Source organism: Fringilla coelebs (genome assembly GCF_963513975.1).
Source record: "Fringilla coelebs genome assembly, chromosome: 9".
NCBI classification, from domain to species: domain Eukaryota; kingdom Metazoa; phylum Chordata; class Aves; order Passeriformes; family Fringillidae; genus Fringilla; species Fringilla coelebs.
The window spans coordinates 27,009,390-27,028,392 of NC_140067.1; the positions used below are offsets into that span (position 1 = coordinate 27,009,390).

General features: G+C 39.4%; 1 protein-coding gene across 3 annotated transcripts in view; it reads right to left on the reverse strand.

Moving 5' to 3' along the window:
* The window catches only part of COP1 (COP1 E3 ubiquitin ligase), a 125,011-nt gene that overhangs the window by 80,343 nt on the left and 25,665 nt on the right, over positions 1-19,003 (reverse strand). For all 3 annotated transcript variants that reach the window (XM_084211601.1, XM_084211602.1, XM_084211600.1), the window contains exons 8-11: positions 18,863-18,939; positions 13,857-13,914; positions 10,273-10,387; positions 6,733-6,868 (exon numbers count right to left, since the gene is read on the reverse strand). In XM_084211601.1, the coding sequence (XP_084067727.1) occupies positions 6,733-6,868; positions 10,273-10,387; positions 13,857-13,914; positions 18,863-18,939 (386 nt within the window). The remainder of the gene's footprint in view (positions 1-6,732; positions 6,869-10,272; positions 10,388-13,856; positions 13,915-18,862; positions 18,940-19,003) is intronic.

Below are 19,003 nucleotides of genomic sequence, written 5' to 3' on the forward strand. Positions count from 1 at the left end.
ATTGCTCAACTACCCCCACCATTTAAAAGGCTAATGTCTCTAGCCGGCCAGGAACAAACACAAAAAATCCAAAGGCATGCAAATGCTGTTCAGATCATTAGCAGTTAAAGAAATTCAGGAATTTTACAATAAATATGGCTAGAAAATTAAAAGAATACTGTAATAAGATACACAAATCCATGTTCTGTTAATAAAGAGGTTTTTGTCTTAAGGCAGAAACAAGAATTCACTGTATCAACACTCAATGCCAAATGAAAGCTATAAAATTGGGGGGGATTAAATGAAATCCATCTTTGACTTTTACAAACTGTCAGAATGTGAATTGTGCATCTAAGATGCTGGAACCACAGCTTCTGTGGCTTGCCTGCCCAGTTCTTGAGGCCAAGACACACCACTGCTGCCTGATGACACCCATTACCACATTAACATCAGGAGGAATGGAAGGGCAGCTACCTCCAGCCTCACTGAAAAGATTTTCATCCTGAGCAATAAAGAGGGGTGGATGCAATGATGCAAGGCAATTTCCATGTGTTAATGATGCCATTTTGGTTTTTGCTTTTTTTTCTGTATGCTTTTTTCTCTGTATTCTTTGCACATTTATTTGTATCTCTGGAGACTATTGCATTAGTTGCTAGTTTTCCCAGTAATTTTCCATGCCCTTTCCATAAGCAGAAAGATAAAACAAATTCCAGGGCCCCTGAAGTATCTTGGTTCTTTCTGGCTACCAAGGTTGAGAAGAACTCTTCAGGATACATTTTCATAAAGCACAGCTAGTACCAAGGGGGGGTGGTCCAGAGAAAGGGCTTGACCTGGAGGGGAACTGCATCACCACTTGTCCTCCTAACTGCTTTTTTGTCAATTATGCTAAATGGCTAAACTTATAAAAACTGTGTGGACAGCCTTTGGGGATATTCTCCATGACTGCCCCTGGAGGCCTCAAAATAAAGATCCACTTTTATATTACCTTCTATATTATATTGAAAGCATGTGTTGTTTCATTTCTAGGCTGAAAAAGGCATCAGTACCATCCTCCTACCTGAATATTGATTTCTCAAAGTACATTTCTGACACTACAGCATCCATTGTGAGTTTCTGCACTTTCAGGAAACTTCAACAGAAAAGTAATCTTAAATCTAATAAATACAATCATGTTGAAATTGTAAGTAGCGATCATAAGGTTTGTAGGAAGTGAAATATCCTTTGCACTACACATGCTAAAACCACATACAGAGCTCCTCCTTAAATTCCTCCTTAAAATCTAAGGCCAGAGGAAGATGCTCAGTAGAAAGTGAGGGCAAAATGTAAAATTTCTAATGCTCTGGTCATGTACCTTTATCTAAGTACAGTCCCCAATACTGAGGTCTCTAGTCCAATACCCTGGCCAGAGCAGGGGCAGCTCTGACCACACCAGGTTGCTCAGGGCTTTCTTCAGCCTGTTCTTGAATGAATCTGAGGATACAGCTTGCACCATATCCCTTTGAGAATCCTACTCCAAAACTGGATTACCCCATGTGCTGCAGGCAGTGACTGCTACGTGGTGAGGCATGGAAACTCCTTGCCTAAACTGCATATAGATCCTTCAAGATATTGAAAGAAAAAAAGAAAAAAACTGAAGAACACTCACTATTTAAAACATTTTGTTTAAAAGCCAGTTCCCCAAATTAACCGAAAGATTGCTCAATCCTTTTAACAGATCATTTATGAAAATTCATCAAGTTGAAATTCAGCTAAAAATTCTCATCTAATTGTCTCCAGATGAAGACAGGTTTCAAGTACTAAGAGAGCTTAATGAGAAAAAGATCTTCATACTGCCAAATTGTCTGAAATTAGTGGAAAAAAAAAAAAAATAAGGTCCCACTGGCAGCCATGCCACTTCCATTCATTAACCTCCCAATTTCAAGTTAAGTTTTAGCTCTTATGTTGATGAAAGAAAAAACTTCTCTCTGCAGCATCACCGTGGTCACCAGAAGGTTTACTTTTCAGACCAAGACTGGAAATAAGAGCAAATAAGCTCTTTTCTGCTGTCAGTCCTTGGTAGCAGCAGCCCATCCTGGGACTTGGAGGGCTGTGTTCCAGGGCAGAGTGTCCCTGAACTCTGAATTCAGAGATCAGCACTGACCCCTGCATAACCCTTTTGCTGGGTACAAGTCACATTTAGCTTCTGCTCAAGGGACCCAGACCACAATCATGGACTAGGAAATATATCAGTTCAGCCCTCCACAGAAAGATGGGAAAGTAAGGGAAAGGCTCTGTACTTCACTCAGCTCTAATTAAACAAAAATCCCATTTCAGCCCCAGAAAATGTCTGATCTAAAACACAGACCTTCAGATGAAGGAAAGGAAGAGAACCCCAGGAGAAGCACAAACTTCAAGTAGGTTCAGGGAATTATACTCCCAAGTTTCCTTGGTAATTCTGCAATTTAAGCCTCCTTATCCAAACATTTCTCGCTCCCTTCTACTTTTGGGAACGGTTCAAATAAGACAGATTTGTCCAGTTTTGAGCTGCCACTTGTAAATAAGAGTCCATTTAAAAAATGGTTTATTTAACAGGCTATAAGTAAAATCCAGCCTTCCTCATTTCTTAAGGAGCAGCATCTACTACACTCAAACAATCCTGTGAAGGATAAACCCACTTCAATTTCATTCATTTATCTTTACCTACAAGATAAAGAAGCATTGCTGGTCACAAACTTAATAAAATGGCTCATCTAATTCTAGGCAGCCCAAGCATTAAAAAAAAAAAAAAAAAAAAAAAAAAAAAAAGGTTTGTTATGGTGGATTCAGAACTAAAATGTATCTTGTTAAAGTCTGGATCTGAGAATTTAAATGGACAAATAATTGCAGTCCAAAGTAAAAAGGGCAACACACAAATTAAACAGTTCAATGAATACATGAAAAACTCACTCATAATGAATTTTTTTCTTTTAAGCTCACCTTTGAAGAAAGGATTTCAGGTCATGCTACTGAAAGGGTGAACACAAACACAAATGTAATTTTGAAACAGACTTATTCATACTGTTTGAATGCTAAGAGATACCTCTTCACATCTCAATCATTACTTAGAAGCAATGGAACAATGAGAAAGCAATGGAAAAAATATAATGGACACCAAAGGTAAGATGCAGTTTTTGAATACTGGATCATGATTCAACAGATGAGTTGACCAAGGTTTCTCCAGCCAAAACCACAAGTTGTTTATTTCCCTCTCTGTAAATCATTGAGCCTTTAGATAGCTAGTGTCACCTATCCAAAACCTTTTAAATGTAACTTTAAGATCTTTCAGAGAAATAGTAAACTAATCTAGAAGAATTTGAAGTCTGAGCCAGTGACAAAAAACCACACAAAGCCCCCAAACTTCAGAGTTTACTCACTTCCCAAAGCTGGGAATCGTGGAGCAGGGAGAACCAGCTGTCTGATAACCAGGCTTCAGAGAGATGTCTCATTGTGGTACATTTCTTGGATTTTCCTGTTCTTTTTCTCAAATATGAAAGACTGCCACATTATTCTCTGAAGGCCCCTGACAGTGGTAAAGCAATTTTCTCCATAAATCACTGTAATGCTAACGCAGCAGTTTACAGACTCATCTTTAAAAGAAAGACTTTACATTTATTGCCACTGCCAGCAGAGAGAAGGAAAGTTAAGCTCTGACAACTGCTCTGTCTGGGGGAATAATAAATGGAAAATTTATTCCTTGGCCCAATTCTAACAAAATTTAATATACTTGTGAAAACTGTAAATACTTTGTACTTAAGAGAAGTGAGTGTATTAAAAAGCCATTTAGCATACTGAGATACTTGCACATTGATACTGCAAGCTTGTCCCCTTGATGTTACAGCAAAACTCAGTAACCTCCAAGAGCAAAGCCTCAAATGTGCTTTCCCTGAATGCTGTTCTTGATAATCTGGTGTTCTTGAAGAAAATAAGGGAAAAAGGACAAAGGGTTGAAATTTTCCTTCTTTGCCTCCTCTTTGCAAAAGGCAACTGGAACATTCCTAAACATTTAATCAGATTTTTTTTAGTAACACTACATACATATGTTTACAGTGATTCATTAGTCCACATTTAAGTCCAGAATCCATAAACATTCTTACCACAAGGCTCTCAGGAGGGTATTGCTGCTGCCCAGTTCCACAGGTTTTTCAGCCTGTTTGTACACAGTCTTTAATTACACTTTTTACCCTGTTAGCATAAACCCAATTTTATTTCACTTCTAAACATCAGTGTTTTGCAGAAAAGGATTATTTACATCCTTCTCCTTTGTGAACCTAAAGGTAATACATCTTATTAATAAAAAAAAAAAGTTGTTTAAGCCAGCAGATCTTTGGGAGTCATCCGTGAACTTTATGTAGGGTTAGAGCAATCAAACCAAACCTCTTGTATTCTGTCCCTCTATAACAGCAACTTATTTAAAAAACAAAACAAAACAAAAACAAGGAAATCTAACTTCTGGTCAGTTCTATTTGTATTTTGAAGTATACTTAAAATATCCCTTTAAAATACTGCCTAAGAATTTTATGAAGACTTCTTATGTATTAGACTTGTATTAACTCTGTATTTAAATCCATTTGTCTCAACAGCAACAGCTAAACACCAAGACTTAACCTTCTTCCATTTCATCACTGTTTCCTACTCCATCCCCAGGAAAATCTTTAAAGATCAGTGTGGTAGACCAAATAAACAATTAAACTTTTCACATCACCTTAAAAGCATTATTTCACTTTTTAAATACCTTCATTTGGCTCATATGTGAATACCAAAAAGCTGCTCTTATTTAGTTTCACAGACTCTCTCAACTTGAGGGTATCAGTTTAAATGAAAAAAAATGGTGAACACTGGCCTGTGTTGGCCAACACATACTAAGGGTAAATTCTTGATTAACAAATTCTGATTTACAGGAGCTGTTTGAATAGCCAGAAGCCAACAAGAACAATGGCAGCAGCACACTCAGCAAAACTGCTTTACCAAAGCACTTAAGGACACACTCAGATGTGAACTGTCTTAGCCTACACTCTAAAACCTCTAAAAGTTTCTCAAATGCTTTGATCAATAAAAAACATGAGCAGGGGAGAACACTGACTTGGAAACCAAGTTATTTTTCAGTAAAATGCATTTAATTACCAATTCTAGGACTGGCTTGAAGAACACTTCACTGTATCTTCATTATAATAGTAACAAACATTTTTCAAACTTATATTTCACCCAAGAATTAGAATGCCTTCAAACATGAGTGCGATTTACTGTCCTTCCAGCATTTTCTAAGCAAATACCACAAAAATGCTGCTCTTGCAGAATGTCAAGGAGAAGAAAGGGCAAAGGAGCAAAATCCAATCCATGCTGAACTAGTAGTTGAGAAAGTTTGTCTACATTGCAGTGAGATTCCCATCTGCATTTCATTGCAGCTGGTGTGAACCCAATCAGTGCAGGTTAAATATACGTCAGATTCCTGATTACTGTGCTCTGACCTCTGCCTAAGTCGGACATTACACATTCCTGCTACATATTGCAGTAGTTAAGGAATCAATGCTGCTTTAAACAAAATCTGTGCTACACAATGCCTCCAATTTCTTCAATAGTGTAAATTTCTTGGGGTGCCTCAACAAACATTCAAGCTCTTCTGTCACTCTCCATGAGGCCCCTTTGTAAGGCACTAGATGAAAAGTCAGAAAACACAAGTTTAATTTATCTATCTTGTCAACATAATGTTTTTCCCAAGACCTCAGGTAGGGTCTCTTTGGATTTCGTGTTCCCCATATATAAAACAGGGATGATACTACTCCTTCTCTCAAGAGACTGCAGTGAACAAACATTTAAATCGGTGAAATGTGCTTGCAAGAAGCTCAAAGAGGTCCTGCACATATTCCATGCAGAGAAGATTTCCTAGTTAAGATATTCCATCATTTTTTCTACCCCAAGGAGCTCCAAAGACAAACTACCACAAATAAGCAAAACCCCCAGGGTGGGAGAAACCAGTTTAAGGCTAGTGCTGCAGCAATATCCATCCTCTTTATGTGCTCTATTATAGCCTGATCCCTAAGGGAGCTGGTTCATGGACCTGAACTAGAAGAAAATGATTCTGTTGAAAGACAGTCAAAAGCATTTCACCAGCTATGAGTCAAATTTGGTCCACAGGAGGCTCAGATGAGCTTCAGCAGCAGTACATAGGACATGACCATCTTGCACAGCTGGGATAGAGAGGAATTGCTGGCAAGAACAGAATTGTTGCATTGGCTTTACAACCACACCCTCACTTGTGCTTTCAGCACTACAAACAGCTTCCAAAGCCCAGGACTTCAAGGAATCACAGCTAAAAGCAACTCAGCTTTTTCATATTTGCCATTGTGACCTACCAACAAAATGTAAAACCACCACAGATTCTTAAGACTATCAAAGAAGATGGTTGGTTTTTAAAATGCTAGAACTGCATCACAACAACACAACCAAGCTAACATGAAGACAACAGGCTTTGTACAACAGCTGCTGACACTGGCACCTCAGGGGTTCTGGATTTGGTCTTAATCAATACCAACAGGAATAATGAGTACTGCTGAGGTATCTGAGTGCCTTCACAGATCAATGATAGTCACAAAATCATCACACGCAGTCACACATTTCCCAAAACTATTTTTGGGAAATACATATTTTTGGCATATACACCAACAAGAACTTGCTTAATATTGATTAAGTCAGCCTCAGCAGCCCACAGCCACATGGTCAGCACACAGTGTGCCCTACCTGGACACTATGCTGGAGCCATTGTAGAGGTCACTGGCGTAGGACAGCGTTGCCAGCGGTCGGACAGAATTGTAGCGCGTGAACTTGGACAGACACTCCTGAAACTCATCCAGCTGGCTGGTGGTTCTGCTGTCATCTAGGAAGAGGCAACAACATTGGAGGGGGCAGAAACAGAGTAAGAAGGTAAACTCAACAGTAAACACTAAAATCAAGATCTATGTCTCTGGGTGATGCTTGTTATTTGGGGAGGATTCTTTGTCAAAACCAGGCTCTCTCATCTCTAGCGTTCTCTGAAGGCATTCTGAGATTTTCAGAGCACAAATAAAATCTCTCCACTCCAATGCTGGGTGAACCTACTGTGCTGAGAATCTGCCAAAAAGTCAAATACAATTTTGTAAGCTCATTTATTTTACTCACATTCAGAGCCCGTGGGCCATATAGATTATTAACAGAAAACTTTTAAGCATAACAAAATGCACTGCAAAGGACATGTCTTTTCAACAGAGGTGAAAGTATATCTCTCTCCCTCTTCTGTTACAGTATGTCTACATTTGGTGCCAATTACATTCAAAATGCTTTTAGTAAAAAATACCTCTCTTGTTATTCCAAAAGCAACAGAGCTAAGGGAGAATCATTTCAGGGCTAGAGAAGGAAGACAAGCATGAAACCAGAAGGCTCCCTGTACTAGAAGTTTTGTGAAAATTATGACCTTCAACAGACAAGGTGAAATTGAGCCAGCTTGAATAATGATGATAAATATTCTGTGGGAAATGGAACAGTTTACTACAAAAGTTAAAAGCAACTTGCAGTGTAGATAGTTGAAAGTCATTCACTGAATTCTCAGAAGTCCTAACTTTTCTTGGTAAGAATGTAATTTTATTTAAACCATTTTAAATTTTAGTATTTTGTACATAAGGAAAAATTCCTAACTTACAGAGATGTCTCACAAGTAAATCTGTATTCCCAATACAATCACGTATCCACAGCCAAACATCAGGCAGTGCCTTCAGGCTTCACAATGACCCCCCAAATTTGCAGCAATTCTCATAATCCTTTCTTTAATGCTTCCACCCTCACTTTCTTTTTGCACCAGTTCATTTTAGGGGAACTCCAGCTAACACTGCTGGTTTACAGGTACTGCACACCTCAGCATCCACTGCAGCAGCAGAGAAATCACACATACACACACCCCCACACCCACCAGAGATTAAATTCCACCCACTAGTTAAACTAGCCTTATGAGCAGCATAAGGAAACAACAAGATCCATTTATTAGAAAGGCTTGGAAATACCAGGGTGAAAAAAGAGAGGTTGATTATAAAAGCAAAATCCAGCTGTGATTTCTTAGGGGAAAACACAGAGAATAATAATTTCTGCACTCCGGTAATTCCTTGCCATCAGAAATTGTTATCTCTTGTAAGGCATTTTGAAGTGTCCCTCATATGCACTGTTTAATGTTTGAGTGCATAAAGGAACAGTGAAGGCTAGCAATTAGCATGCTTAGGGGTACTAGCAAATACATTATCCATGTTAGAGGGATGAAAAGGTGCAAAATGAACAAAGTGCTGCTCTAAATTAACATCATCAGCACCTGACCACTACAGGAAACAGCTCGAGAAGCAACACAAACATCAGTCAGGGTTTTTCAAAGACTCTCTTCTCCTTCAGCACTGTGATAGGGACAAATAGCTGCTACCCTTCTATTTCCCTCATTTAGAGATCAAGCATACAGTCCTCCTATAATTTATTCTCTATGTGTGCCTGGAAAACTGATTATTATTTCTCAAGACATTTTCCCCGTCAAAGTGCAAGGCCATTTGATAATTACAGTAATGTTATGTCTCCACTCCCTACTCAAACAGTCAGAGGCACTTCTTGCAAAAAGCTTTAAATCCACATTAAATCCCATTTAAAATGAGTCAAAATGCAGGAATGACCTAGGAGAGGAAAACTTAATGAAGTATCATAGGTTATCCTTATTTAGGAGAAAATCTGCACTTGCAAATCCTCTGCTCTTGGTGCAACTGACACATACAAATACAAAAACCCAATTTCACTGCATTCATATTTATAGTTCCAATTATGAAGAAGAATGCCTTCTACAAGGGAATGCTGGGAAAAGCCCCATTTGTTATCCTTGGTTAATAAGTTTTATTTTTACATAAACACAGTTATGCATCACCAAGACAGCTCTGCATGAAAACATCTCAGTGTGAGCTGTGAAGAAGTGCATTCTGCAAATCACCTGCTAGCACTTCACAGGGATCTGGCTGGACACATGCAATGTGCTTCTCCAGTCTTTCAGATAGTGAAGTAACCTCCCAACATGTTGCATTCCTTGTTAAAATCATTTTGCTGTGCACAATGAGAACTGAGCCAGTCCATGCTCTCAAGTAGGAAGATGTATTTACTTTTAAGAGTGAGCTCCCCTAAGACATGCTGCAGCCTTTATATTTCGAGCCATTAATTAATTAACTTTTTAAATTACTTTGAATTTATTTATTTTAAAGAGACTAAACCAAAATTCATGAAGAAAAAAGCAGAGGTTTCTACCCCAGCAATCCTGCCTAGGGAGGTTGGTCCTTGACTTCCAAGGCTGTAAGCAAAGATACTTTGCTGCAGCAACCAGTGCCTGGTTTCCTCTCATCCCTAAGTGATGTCTCCCACCCCCTGAGGGCTGGCTGCTTTCCTTGCAGTCTGTCACACTCAATATGGGCTGCAACTCAAAGCTTGGTGCTGCAAATATCTTGCCAGCCACAGTCCATTGCCTGAAGCTTTTCTTGCCAAGCTGGTTTTCCCTCCAGAGGGGCCACAGAACAACCCTCCTTGCCCTGAAGACACACTTATTTGACCCTCTCATTTCTTAGGAGAATCTTGTGTGTAATTAAGACCCATGCATCCACTAGGCAACAATTACTCTAGCTGCTGTCACACTGTTACTCAATTATGAATGAGGCAATCCAGGCAATTTTGAAAACAGCTTCTAATTTTACAAAACAAGCCTTAAATCTAAGGTGAGCCCCATGGGACAACAGCACTGCTGCACACTCAGCTTCTGTGGTCCAAACCATTTGTTAACCAAGACACAGTCTAGAAAACAAAGGATAACCTCCACCTGTCCTCTTGCATGCTAAATATAGGAGAATGCATCCATTTATGTTTATACCCCTGCAGCATCTCAATAGCAATGTTTTTAACTACTGGGTTTATACCACATCTAGTGGAAAGACAACTCAACTACTGCTTTCAGGCATTTTCATCTTCAGAACAGGCAGAGAAATTGTTTATTGTGGGTCCTGCCCTTCACAGTAAGGGATTACAAAGCAATACATGTGCCCCTCCAAAGTGACAGGATTAAGTTTTCCAAATTTAGCAACTTCAAAGATTGGTCTAGAATAGCGAAACAGGATGATCTGAGGAACAGCAATGTGTATAGCCACATTTTCATGCAAGGAAGAAGAGAAAACTGCTCTCTCAAAAGCAAAGCTTTTCTGCAAGAAGTACCTGACATCAGAGGTGGAACACCACGTGAGAACTCACCCGAGACACGAGTCATCCTGGTGGAAAAGTAGCACTGCTCCAGGTCCTCAAAATGGGCTGTGAGGCGCTTGCGTCGCGAGGCCAGCGTGCTGTTGTACCACGGCTGCTTTTTGGTCTGAGTGGGGAAGGGACAGCTCTTCAGAAAGTTAAAAGCCAGCCCTGGGTTTCACTTCTATAGATTTTTACCCAATTATAAGCAATTATACAATATGTGCAATAGGTCAGAAGTGTAAAATGACAATAAATGAAGGATCTTGGCACTGTCAACAGTTATTTCTTAGGGTCCTATGGTGCACCCTTTAACGTAACAAAAACTAATCCCTGCTTTTAGACAGTTTTTGTTTCCTGAACCTTAGTAAATTTAGTGATTCTAGCATACAGGACAGGCAATCCCAAACCTTGGGGAGTCTTGTCTTGCATTTATACAGATAGACAGCATAGGCCAACTTGCAGCTTCACAAATCAAACAGACTGTACAACAAATACTCCCCAGATCCTTGGCAGACAGCTCATTAAAAGAGAATGAAATGTTTATTTTAATGAGTTAGTTACTGAATTACTTCTTTTGAAGCAACTCGGTAACTCTCTGTAAAACTAAGCAAATAAAGCAGAAGCAGAAGACAGCATGAAGTTCAAAGGTTAATTGAAAAGAAGTTCCTGAAGCTCATCATTAAAGCCATTCTCCAACCTTCCCAAACAGTAATAGTGAGATGTAGGAGCAAAGGATTTAAACTACGTGGGTAATCTTTCCTGCAGGAGCAAACACAGAAAATGCAGTACTCACCATTTTAATCACAAGTGATGAAAAGGAATGAAACCCTCTACTACACAAGAAGCACAAAGAGCTCCTTGCTTTGGGTTCTATTTAACAAGCCTCACATACCACATCCTCAAAGCTAAATTTTAAAAGATTTAAGAACCATCAAATTCCCTAATGAACAACATCCTTGAGCAAGTACAGGGCCTGTAATGCTACTCAATGGCCCTAACAAAACCCACTTTGTGTCCAACTCCCCCTCAATCTATGCAGGGGAACAGCCTGTCCTCATTACAGCCACCCATCAAGCCAACAAGAACAAAGTAAGTTTACAGCCCACTCCAATTTTGTTTGTACCTGTATGAAAAGCAATCTAGCATTTTAGGTAAAAAACAAACCCCAAGCAGTGAAACCTCCAAGCCAGCACTTCCCACACACTGACATCATGGCTCACACTTGCCTGTGTCAGCACCCATGGTCCTCACAGCTTGTTTCATCTCAAAACCAGCTCCAACCTCAACACAAAACAGCAGGAAGTGCTCCTACATCAATACCTTCAAGTACCGTTTTCTAAAAATTTACATCTTTAAAAAGCTCTAATAGAACACTTCTATAGTCTCTTCCTATCATTTTTGTGCACCAGCCTCCAGTCTCTCAGCACATCAGCAGTGATTTGGGCTCAAGACAACTTCAGGCACCGAACATCATTTCAGTCTGAAGTCAAGGCAAGCTGCCTGAACCACAGCGAGTGACACAACCCAAACCCAAGCCTGACCTGCCAGATCCCAGTCCACACTGAGATGGAATCCATCAGGTAAGAGTTTGCCTGCTGCCTCCCAAGGAAGATCCCTGTGGAGCAGGTCTCAGGCTGGCACCTGGACACCCAGCTGTGCTGAGAACCAAGCAAGGGGCACTAGCCCACAGTCATCACATCACCCCCACCTAAGCATTTCAACTTGCTCACATTTTGCCAAAAAACAGATATTCAGCTTCCATAACGCTTCCTCCCTGACTACTTTCTAAGCAATACTGGGCAGCAGGAGGGAAAAATTAGAAAAAATAGAAAAGATACCAAGCAATTTTTATTCAATAGCTAAAACTACTAAGGTTGTCCTAGTTGAGAATATCAGATTTGACTCCTCTGTTATCAGGAGTGATTTTACTGTCTGAACTCCATCAGATACTCTAAAGACTCCTCTAACAACTGTGAAAAAGCTTCTTAGCTGCACACAAGCTCCTTATTTCCAGCAGAAAAAAAGGTACTGCCATTAAATACTACCAACACAATTCCCCAGGGCCTAAGTGACTTGTCCACTATTTACTTCTGAAGCTCATCTTCTGGAAGAGAACTGTCCTAGAGCTTTGTGGTATATAAATTCTTCCCTAACAACATGTTTGTGGGCAATGTAATTATATTGAAAGGAAAGCTGTGCAGTCCATCCTAGATAACTCTTACTGCCAGCAGTGCCCAATATGTGATTTTTGCTGTGACTGACAATTAGGGAAAAACCCCACAATTTAATTTATATTCTTAAAACTCTTTTTATGCTAAAGTCTTGCTGAAATTAGACTACCTTTGAACAGAAGTGTTTAACTTCAAGAGCTGTCTTTGAACTCCCCATCCAAACATATATTAAAGTTTAATTTGAAAATTTGTACTTGAGAGTACAGATCTTGCACTCTTGAGGACAAGAAATCACATTTGAGGACAAAAAGGATTATTCTCACACAAATAAGGCTGTCATACAGAATGACTAGAAAGTCTAGGTTGTTTGTTTTGTGAGCTCACCAGCAGGATAGCTGTGCTATTAATTTTGGCTTTGAAATAGGAAGTACTGAGACAAGTAATGTCACTGGAGAACAATACACTGCAGCACATCAGAGTCCTGAACATGAAACCTCCATCTACATTACACCTGCCCTCTGAAATGGGGTAGAACTACAACTCTCTGTTCAAGCAAAAACCTCCAAAGACCAGAGTAACAGCAACAAACTTTTTCCCACAAACTAATAGATGGAATTTTCTAATTAACAATTAGTTACAGAGCTGTATTTAAACATGTACGTGTCCAGGTGTTTTTTTGCTTTACATCAAATAAGATCCAACAGCACTTCAAGCTGTTAATTTACCAGTTTCATGCTGGTGTGTGCCAGAGATGGTCCACCACCACCACCACCAGAGAGCACCCAAGGCACAGCTGGAATGTGCCCAGCAGTTCATCTGCCCAAATGAAAGCAGTGAAACCTTTTTGGAACTGTGAGCTGGGTATGAGCGACACCTCCCCAGCCCAGCTGAATCCCTCCAAAGTGCAAGACTACAGAAGTGTTGCTTGGAATTTGGGAAGCCCTATGGATCAGACAGTTTGGAGGCTGCCTGCCAAACAGCTCCATTGTATACACAGCTTTTTACCCTCTATATGAATTTTTAATTGTTTGTAAAAGGCTCTGATGAGGACAAATGAAGTAACTGTGCCTGGAGATTCTTTTTTTGTTTTCAAAGTTAAGCTTGATCTGCAGCTATTTAAGCCAAGGCAAAGGGTTGGGGATTTATGTCCCTTCCCCAGTGCTGCCCACATGGGACATGATATCCCCTCTTCCATAGAAGAGTCAGCTTTAAGAAGAAAGTCAGATGTCTAAACACATTACACCAGGTCTCTGACACAACTGGGCACAATCATTCCTACAGCTGCAGCTGCCCAGTTAAAAGCATTTTCAAGGCTCCAGCTGACCAGTACTCTGGAGATGGATGAAGGTGCACCTCAACCCTGCCCAACCTCCACATTCACCCTCCCATTCCCCCCATGCAGACTTTTATATATTATCTTACCTGAGAACTGCCACTGAAGCCTGGAGGCTGGCTATACTCGGTGGAGTCAATAATACTACTGCAAAAATAAAAGAAATAGTCTGCTTAAATCACTGCACAGCCATCCTTTATCATTTTTAACCTGTTTGCTATTCCCTCCTTGACATTCTGCAGCATACTTGCCTTTGAAATCCATTTTACAGACAGGGAACACAAGGTTTTATTTTGTTTGGGGGTTTAGCAGTGATTTTTTTTTTTTTAAATACAGAGATTTCCTAGAGCAGAATGCTGTCACACACAATTATGTGTAGTGCAGTCAAATAATTTCTAATTAGAATGCAAATGCATATCTTTTGTATGAAATATGCAGCACAAGACATTCTGAAAATAACATGCTACCACTGGTTTTCAATTCCTTAAAAAAAGAAAGAAAATAGAGAAGTCCAATGCTCTGGGGCATTTGAATCAACACTGGAAAGGGAAAAGCTAGAGAAATCAGTGTAAGACAGACACTAGTCTAAACAGACAATTAAGGAAATACAGAAATAACCTAAAAAAAAAATACTGACAGCCAGGATTACTATTAGTAGAAAATACTACACCATATTATAGTACCTATAATGACACAGCATACCTTTTAAATCACTGTTTTCAAAACACAGCACAGACATGCAAACTCAATGGAATTTAATTTTCAAAACTGCAAAAAGATCTCCTGATCCAAGCAGAAAACAGGTGGTTCAGTGCTCTTGGACATACAGGCAAAAAATTCAGCTCCCACAGTAAGACACCAGAGCCAGATAAAAGCACACTTATCACTCAAATTTCATATACCTCCAGGACAGGTAAAGATTAACATACAAGAAGATAATTTTATTGATTATGCAGAATACATTATGAAAATCACCATGATTAATTTCTAAAAAAATCTTTTTAACTGCTTTGCTTCTGCTATGTAATTTGACTTGGACAGAGAAGAGAAACCAGCTGGGATCATTGTTCTCATTATTCTCAGTCTTTCTTATGAGATAACCTTAGACTTTAAGCATTGCCTGGGAAAGCTAAAGGTTTCTTTAAAAAGCTTCTGGAACACTGCTGTAGGTCTTAGTTTTGTCAAAGATAATTTTACCAACTCCTCTTATGCAGCAGCTGACAGAACTCATGTGTAAACTTGAGAATCTTGGTCATAAACAAATTGGTTTGGTTGAAATGCCGGGTAGGGCACCTGTAAGTTGGGAAGAATGAACCAATGGTACCAGTGCTTAAATATTTCTCTGAATGTTCTCAAGCTCCCCTGGAAGTGGAAACAGAAGATGAGACATAACCACTGATGAGACTTAAAAAATTAACTTGGAAAATGAGATTGACTGGACTTCTGTTCCAGGCATGACAAAAGCTGCAAACAAAGAACATCTGAGGGATAAAAATCATTATGTGCAGAAGCTATTGTAAGGGAAAAAACAGCAGAGCCATTTCAGGCATGGCTGAGGACAATGAACTTTAAATTAGAATGTGGCTGCATGACATAATGAAACAGGGACAGCAGATCCTGCCAGAACTGCAGGAATAACACATTCAGCTAGAAAGCAATGAAAAAGTACTCCACTCTGAGACAGGGTACAGTGGCAATTAACAGCAAAACACTGAGTCTTAGAGTGTCTGGTCTCGTTTTGCTGCAGCTTGTCTGGTGATGTAAAGCCTTCAAGAGTGTAGATGTCATCTCCCTAACCAGAGTACAGATTCGAAGACATTTCTCTGCTGTTCCCATAGCTGAGTTAACTCATATATGCTTGAATGTTTTTCCTTTCAATAAAAGGGAAACAAGTAATCGGAGAATTACAGCACCCTCCAAGTTCTTTTTTAAAAGATGTAACATTAGGTTCAGTTTGGAAATTCAGCTACACTCATATGACATTTAAAAACCCAGACCAACAACAACAGCAACAAAGGCAACCCACAGACTATAAATCCCATTACAGGGATGGGAGGAGGTAATTAGAATAAATGGAGGGGAAGGAGGATCAGGATTTCAATAAGTTAACCAGAGTTACCAAGCAACTCATTTCTAGATGAGAATTTTCCTTCAGACTCCTATTAGTGATAGCTTGTTATTGCTATTAGTCCTGGATAGCATCACAGAGAAGCTGCTTATTCCTATCTTCTGTTTGCACCATTTACTGGGAGCAGAAATAACACACATGCCTTTTCAGAAAAGCCATACACAGAACTATTTGTTCCCTTCCCTTATTCTTCCCTTCTTGTTCTCTATTAGTATACAAACCAAGCAATAGGCAACACTGTAAACAAGCACTGTGCTATTACCCAATTTAATGTTTCATCACACCCTGCGTAGGCACAAGAGAAAACACGTGTTTCTTGCAGCCAAGGATGTACTGAACATCATACTTGTGCTAGGGTTTTTGCTGAAGAGCTTCTGAAGGAAGCTGGGGGAAGGCAAAGTAATTTCACATTTTGAAGATGTTAGAAATGGGGAGGGAAAAAACTACAAACAATGAAAAGAAAAACCAGAAAATTAATGAAGCAAGCGTGTGATTTAAAGGAAGCAGATGAATAAGGGCAAGTCACCAGAGACCAGATAAAACTGAATTCCAAAGAACTCTATTTTCTTGAACTTTAAATACAAAGGCTAAAGAAGTTTTCTTCCTCTCAGCACTAGTCTGTGATAACCTTGTACTATTTATAAGGAACATTACTAAAGTGTTATACAATTATATTTCATTAGCAGTGTGTTAAGTATGTTAAGTTATATTTCAATTTAAATACACCATTTTAATTCACTGATAAGCTAAAGAGTCTCTGCAAGTTCAATATCATTTTAACATGGAAGTGAATCCATCCCAAACTATATTTGTATTTCACTCTTAGTGGTTCATGGCATCTCTAAAATGCACTCTGGAGATTAAATATTTCAGTTAAGAGAAAAAAAATCAGCATATTTCATATTAGCTGTTCTGCAGCATTCTTGCCAAGGAAGAATGTTGTTGAGATATTCTTCAAAACTTTCACCTAATATTGAAAATAAAATTAGTTTCAAGTGGTAGACCTTCCTGGAATCTAATTTATGGTAATTCCCACCAATGCAATTTCTTGAATTATATAAAACTGTCAAAATGGGGCGGGAATAGAGGTTACAGGAGTAACTTCTGGGAACAACTGATGCCTGTTCAGATAATTCCTTCACACACTGATTTCTCTTCTACCACTCAAGGCTACTACTTAACACAGGAATGTCACCAAGAAAAAGATGTCACCAAGTCCCACATTCCCTAGAAAACACCTAAATATCCTATTATATCACACCTCTGGCATGCTGTACCAGGAGGAAAACCCCAAAATTCAACACACAGCCAAAATGGACTCAGACAGGCAGGGAAGAGCCCATGGCCTCTGCACCCATTGACGGCTCCATTCCACTGCCTCCTGCCAGCAGACCCCAGGTGAAGCACATCAATCCATAGATCACTACAATTCTTTTTGATACTATCTTAACATCCTCAAATGCAAGAACTGAGATTGATTGACCCCTAGGACATGAAATAAATAGGCATAAAGGAATATGAAGAAAGTCTCAGTAGACTGAAACCAGCGTAGCTCTCACTGCAGACAGTTCCCCCCTTAACTCCTTTACTAAAACTCCTGGGCTTAGAATGTTATTCCAGCCTTCAACAGATAAAGTTCTTTGGGGGCTTCTTTGTTAGCTTAGCTCAAGTAATAGAGATACAGTTCTACTCATAAGCACAATCTCCTGTTAAAAGAGAAAAGTTTCTAGGCCTGAAGGCATCCAAGATCTAACAAATTGATGTTGCCCAACCAGTGCTCAAGTTTACCCCAAGCATCTGTACCATGGAGTAAAACCAATCTATTTAATAGCCAATAACCAGAAAAGTAGCAGAACCTGACAAGAATCTCATCAGTTTCACAAAACTGCTTCTTGGCAAAACAGCAATACCCCATATCAAGAAACAAATCTGTACCCAAAAAGAATTGAAGAAGCAGTGAAGAACTGAATTAGAAATGCTGTTCCCATCCATTGTGACCATATTCCTGTCCTTTCCCTCAGGGCAGCCAGAACTACATAGAAATATGAGAGATATTGGTCTCTCTGTCCAGAAATAGCATCTTGGTAGGAAATTCCAGCCAATATTGCTGGGTTCCTCACAACAGCACTGTATCTAAGTCTCTGTAAGGGAAGAAATCTGATCATTTTTTACTTCTGGGCTATTAGGTTTAGAGCTGCTAACTGCAAAAAAATCTACCAGTACAATTTCATAACAGAAAATGACACTTTAGAGAACTCTACTTCTAAGAGATAGCAGAGATGATCACTTAATAACATAACCTGGCCCTGTTGAAATCAGAGCAAAAGACATGCCTGTAAAGTAGAGCACTTCAAACTCTGGCACTTACAACTTGGATACAAGAAGCATCTGCATTATTATCATCAAGAAACCAGACTCTGCAATATTCCAGACAAAAATACACACGAAATTATGTTATTAGAAAGGCATTTCATTAAATCAAACCAGACAGCAGATAAACAGAATCAATAGGCTGTACATTTCAAATTCTGATCTGAGCCCATACCTTTAGCTATCCATGCTGATTAGGGAAGCCAGAGCACTCCAATATCATACAAAATTAAGACCTTTCATGTGCCAAGCAGAACAGCACAATGTTCAGAAAAGGTAGCACATAAATAACAGTAATATTTTATTCCATAGCACAGGCTATGACTCAAGTTTACTAATTCACATGACATTTAAAGCCATCGGTTTTCCATGGCATCTGATTCAGAGCAGATTTCTCATCCAAATGCAGGCTCAGATGGCTTTTTCTTCACTTCTTTGTTCACATAAAGTTTATAGCAATTACAAACACAACAGGAAAATACTGTACAGCACTCAAAAAACAGTTTTGCTTGTGTTTTGGGCACTGCTTGGAAAGCCCTAGCAAGCAGAGTGCAACATGTACAGCATGAAATCCAAGTTGAGTAGCAAGCTCCGTACCTGTGTGAAGGTGAGGGAGCCTCAAACTGTGGCACTGTGCTGTCCTCACTGACTGGGGAGTACAGGCCACTCATCTCCTGAAACAGAAAGCCATGTTACATCAGAGCTGACAAAACATGTATGTCTAATACTTGTGTTCAC